General features: G+C 49.8%; 1 protein-coding gene across 2 annotated transcripts; it reads right to left on the reverse strand.

Moving 5' to 3' along the window:
- Positions 1–1,944: 1,944 nt before the first annotated feature.
- Positions 1,945–4,885, reverse strand: HOXD8 (homeobox D8). 2 transcript variants are annotated; one of them, XM_060621816.2, is made up of 2 exons: positions 3,795–4,885; positions 1,945–3,405 (listed from the first exon to the last, which is right to left on the reverse strand). In XM_060621816.2, exons 1-2 carry the CDS (start codon positions 4,381–4,383, stop codon positions 3,113–3,115), a joined length of 882 nt encoding a protein of 293 aa, XP_060477799.2. In that variant the 5' UTR covers positions 4,384–4,885; the 3' UTR covers positions 1,945–3,112. The 2 variants fall into 2 exon arrangements, with proteins under 2 accessions (XP_060477799.2, XP_060477798.2); XM_060621815.2 differs by having other exon boundaries at positions 1,945–3,408.
- Between the last annotated feature and the right edge of the window lie 239 nt (positions 4,886–5,124).

The raw sequence follows: 5,124 nt of genomic DNA on the forward strand, positions 1-5,124 counted from the left end.
CACCCTCTTTTGTGTGTTCCTGGTTCTCAAAAACAGAGAACCTAAATCATTTCGAAGGCTTGGTTCTTTCATTCAGTGTTAACATTGGAGGGTCCTTTTCTCTGAACGGTTTACAGACCTCTCTAAGCAGACTCTAAGCAATCCAGGGCTGAAAAGCATCGTCTGGGTTTGCAAAGGATTCTCTGAAGGTTTATGCAAATTTCTGCAGCAAAAATGTTTGCTCGCTTTTTGCCGCACCCCTCGGATGTTTACAGATTTGAGCCAATTAGAAGAGTATCTTCTGTGCTCGGCTGCATGAAATACCATGATGGGGGGATTTCTAGCCACTGTAAGAAAGACAGTGGGGTGTGTGTGGGGGAGAGAGAGAGAGAGGAAGACAGAGAGACAGATGTGTAATTCCTCAAACTCTTTATTTGGAAGCAGGTCTATGATTTTCCCAGCTACAAAAAGAAACATATATACCTACATTTATGACCAATACTTTCTGCAATATGTAATCCATGTTTATGTACAAATACACCAAATATATACCCCCAGAATACCAAATTTGTGTATGTACAAATACTCTCTAATGCACCAATTACTGCAACAGAGTTTTTTTCTGTACAAGAGCTACAATTTTACTGTGGATTTGGGGCCAATGGGACAAGAAGGTACAACACTTCCAGAGCAACACAGAATACAGAGGAAATGAGGACATTACTACTTCCCCTTCATTTCTTCATTTCCACATCCATTCACGTACCAGGTCTCCTACCTGAGTCTTGCCCCAAATCAGTGACTCTAAAACTGGTATTTGGGGAATATTCTTGAGGAGACCGCAAATTTTGCTAACAGAGGAATCCCCTAAATGGAGGGCAACCGGAGCTTAGCCAGCCAGAAGCTCTAGCCAGCTTGCCACCACCACTGCCGCTGCTACCACCACCCCCACCACCGCCACCGCCACCGCCCCCCCACCCCCACCCCACAGGCTGTTCTCTAGCCACGCTTTCAGGCGCTTGGCACCCTTGCTCTGTAGAAGCCAACAGCAGAGTCTCAGGCAGCACACAGAGCAGAACGTTTCCAAATCCAGCATGGACATTTGCAGCTGTCTCCTCTTGTGCAAATGTTTCTTAAGCCGCAGGCCGCCCGTGACTTAAAATTGTCTTTTCTGGCTCAGGTCAGCGAATGCCATAGCTACGGCCTCTTCCCTGGATAGAAAGCTAGGTGGTGGCTCACTTCTGGCCCCACCCATGCCGACATTTCCCTGGTCCTTGAAGTGGCAGGCAAATAGCCCCCCAATGCCTGAGGGGCTGATTCAGGCCCAAAACAGATTCCGGGTTGTTTTTTTTTTTTCACCTGTGCAATAAAAACCACTTTGGAAATCAAAATGTACCTCCTTAAAAATAAAAACATCTAGAAAAAGCAAAGAGCTCTTCAATATCTATCTGGTGAGGTGCTGTCCGTTTGGGGGGCAGAAATACTGGTATACTTGAATTTCTCTTCTCCACTACCCCTCTTCCCCCTCCTCTTCCCTCAAAATGGCAGCTGCAGGAGAAGCCTCCAATGGAAAATGGATATCTTGTTAATAACACATCCCAAACCCCAGCATCAGCACAGGCTCAGCGGAATAAGCTGTGGTGTAACCTGGACTCTGGGTCTTCCCCCACTGGGCCCACAACTCTGAATCCTTTGCGAAGTTCAAAGCTTTCACAGTACCTTGGCAAGGTTATTTACAGCAAGAGGAAGCTAGGATAGCCTTGCCAGCCCTGTTTGGAATGAAAAAGAGACCCCATCCCCTGCATTTATTTATTTATCTTTATAGCAGCGCAGTGCCTGTAATCCCCACTACTTTTTTTTTTTTTTTTTTTTAAATCAAACAGAAGCTTTACAGCTTCTAGTGAGCCCAGGAGGTATTTCCTGACTCAGGGAAAAGGGTTATGTGCGGCGCTCAAAGACACTAGCTCTAGAAAAAGATTCATTTCTTTATTAAGGAGCTAGCTATGTTCTGGAGCGGTTGTTTACACTCAAGATTTTTCTGCATTTGCTCTCGGGGCTTGTTTCAATAGGTGAGGCCATCCTGGAGAACAGCAGAGGACGTACCAACCGACATCTGAGACGCACACAAGTTGGCTCAAAATGGGCGTGCAAACAGAGCGAAGGGAATACAAATAAATATGGCACCTATTCAGAGAAACGGAATCACAGCAGCGGCCACAACACAGAGACCTAGCGATTTCAGGCGATGCCAAGCGCAGTTCAAAACGAAAGCAAGTTGAGAAATGAGGGGCATTCCACAAGGCGACTAGCCAGAGTGAAAAATTAATGAGTGAAAATGTTATAATTGGCTTTTCAAGTATTCGTTCACTCTAGATGATTAAATTGCCATAATTTGTATACACTATGAAAAATTATCAAATGTCAACTTTGACACTTTCCTGAAACTTTTCTCATTGGCCCAACGTTTTCCCCAAGTTTAAGGAAGCTGCGGAGCCGAACTACACATTACACTCTTCAGCTAACATGTGCTTTTTCAATATTTGGCCCAGACCTTTCCCAGAGATATTACATTTACAAAATACCCAAAGAAACCTTTAAGGAGTAAACAAAAGGCACCCGAACCATTCATTATAAAAGCAGAAATAAAACATAAATATGTTTTAATCAAATAACATAAAGTAAATATTCTGCAGGCATAATTCTTAAAAAAATTAATAGATCTCTTTTAATTTACTCACCATAAAGAAATGATTTTAAGTGTTCAAGTGCACTTGTTTGATTAATAAAGCATTTTATATTCAATTATTTAGTGCTAATCATTAGGAAGTTTATGTTGTTGAGGCGAATCACCAGCTCAGACATTAAAAACTACCATTATAAAAATATAGCAACAAGGTCAGTATCAAATTACCCTTACATAGGACAGCTCAAGGGCTGCTTGTATTCGATACTAGAAACTTTTTTTTTTTTAACACCCAAGCCCCTCTCAAAGCGCAGAAACCTCAAGAGCAGTGACATGAAGGTAGCTTGAAATACAGGTAAAGTTCTTTCCAACAAAGAAAATAGATGGTGTCCAACAGCATGTGTTGATCATTAGTTTTAATAGTCTGTGGTAAAAATTTAAAGGTAGAAGTTAATTTGTCAGGCCTTCGGCTCTGTCTTCCTCCAGCTCTTGGGTTTCTTTTTTGGTTTCTCCATCCTTTGCCTCCTGTCGGGAAACTGGGAATTTGTCCTTGTTGTTCTCTTTTTTCCATTTCATTCTCCTGTTCTGGAACCAGATTTTTACCTGTCTCTCCGTGAGGGCTAGGGCGTGGGAGACCTCAATTCTTCTCTTCCTGGTCAGATAAGGGTTAAAAAGGAATTCTTTTTCCAGCTCTAGGGTTTGGAAACGACTGTAGGTTTGTCTTCCTCTTCGTCTACCAGGAGCTGCTGATTAAAATAAACAAACCAAAAAAAAAAAAAAAAGGAAAATAAACGTTTTAGAAATGAAATGGTGCCTCTGCAGGTTGCTGGAGCTTTCTGGAACAGGTCTAAAGGATGAAACATACACAAGTCTTTTTAGCTCTGATATATATAGGATATGCAGGCAAGAGCAACAGAGGGAAGATCTTCACAATTACTGTCCCCATCATCTTTACGCGGTTTCTACTTTAAGGGAAAAAAAACAGTATTACTTTATGAATAAGAGTCACTATAGCTACACAAGAAGGAAAAGGAGAGAGAGAGGAAAAGGTAGTTTTTAAAGCTAGAACGTGAGATGAAAGCAGATTTCTCCCCCTCTCCCCGCATTAAAAAAAAAAAAAATGCATCCCAACCTTGTGGTCTCATCCAGGGAAACATTTGAGAAGGAGACGAGCTCTGATTTAAGTGGTCTGGGTCCTCGCCAATATTACCACTGGACGATTTACAGTCAGGATATTGTACCAGCTCGGCCTCTTGCTGGGTCGTAAAAATCGGCTGTCTCTGTAAGTTATCGTATCCGTAAAACTTCGCGGGCTCCCCGTGACAGGCAATCCCGCCGCAGGGGGGAGGCGGAGGCGGAGGATGCGGAGGAGGAGGGGGGGCGACCTGGTAGGCTGCGGCCGGGCTGCCCCCGCCGGGGTGGAAGTAGTCCTGGCCGGGGCCCGGGCCGCCCCCACCACCGCAACCCGGCCCGGCGGGCGGCGGTGACGGATGCGGGTGCGCGTGCGCCTGCGGGGGCGCGTGCGGGAAGCCGGCGGCGCTGTTGCCATAGAGCTGCAGGGCGGCGGCGGCGGCGGCGGCGTGGCGGCTGCCGACCTCAGGCGCGAAGTGACAGTCGTAGTAAGTGGGATTGATGGCCTCGCCCGCCGCGGCCGCCGCCGCCGCCGCCGCGGCCGCCGCCTTGTACTTGGAGTACAGCGGGTTCACGAAGTAAGAGCTCATCGGGGCGGCGGCGGCGGCGGCCAGGGGCCGAGGTAGGGCGGCCCCGGGCGGGCGGTGCGGAGCTGGCAGGGAGCGCGCCTCAGCGCGGCCGCACTGCCGCGGGGGCCTCTGGGGCGGCTGTTCCCGCCGCCGGGGCCGCCGGGCTACGTTGCTGCTGCCACCCGCCCGCCTGCGCGCGCGTCGCCTCTGAGGCCCGGCAGCCGCGGGCACTTGGCTACTGGGCGTTCATGCCCGGCTCTCGCGCCCGCCGACTCGGCCTCGCACCGCCTCCCTCGCGGGTCGCGGGGCCTCGCCCAGCCCCCGCGCTCACGCCCGCCCGGCCTTTCCCGGCGCGCGCCGGCTGGGCCACAATATAATCGCCGACGCCCCGGGTGACCTGCCCCGCTGCCTCCACTGTTTCCTCTCAGGCACCAGGCGGCCCTGAGCGCACCGGGACAAGAAAAAAAAAAGTGCGCCCGGCCCACGGGGACACTCTTTGGCTTCGGTTTACAAACCCCCGCTCTGGAGGGAAGAGAAAAAAACACCCTCTACCCGCCGCCACCTCTCACCTCGGCCCCCCCGCGGCCCCCTCCCACCGCTCTCGCCGCCGCCGCCGAGGCTGCCGCCCCGGTGCGCCCCGGCGAGGCATTTTCGCACCACGCCACTGTGAGGAGAAGATGGGGGCGAGATAACCGCGCGGAGGGATCCGCGCGGAGGCGACACCGTCGCTCCCGACGGGACGTCTCACGCTGGCCGGGAGAT

The sequence above is a fragment of the Panthera onca genome, chromosome C1 (genome assembly GCF_046562875.1).
Source record: "Panthera onca isolate mPanOnc1 chromosome C1, mPanOnc1 haplotype 2, whole genome shotgun sequence".
NCBI lineage: Eukaryota > Metazoa > Chordata > Mammalia > Carnivora > Felidae > Panthera > Panthera onca.

What these genes read in the sequence shown, in the direction of transcription:
- HOXD8 (XM_060621815.2), bottom strand. Translation starts at nt 4,383, where the DNA reads ATGAGCTCTTACTTCGTGAACCCGCTGTACTCCAAGTACAAGGCGGCG. An exon ending in TCCCTGGATGAGACCACAAG is followed by an intron (nt 3,409 to 3,794) that starts GTTGGGATGCAT and finishes TATTTTAATCAG; the next exon opens with CAGCTCCTGGTAGACGAAGA.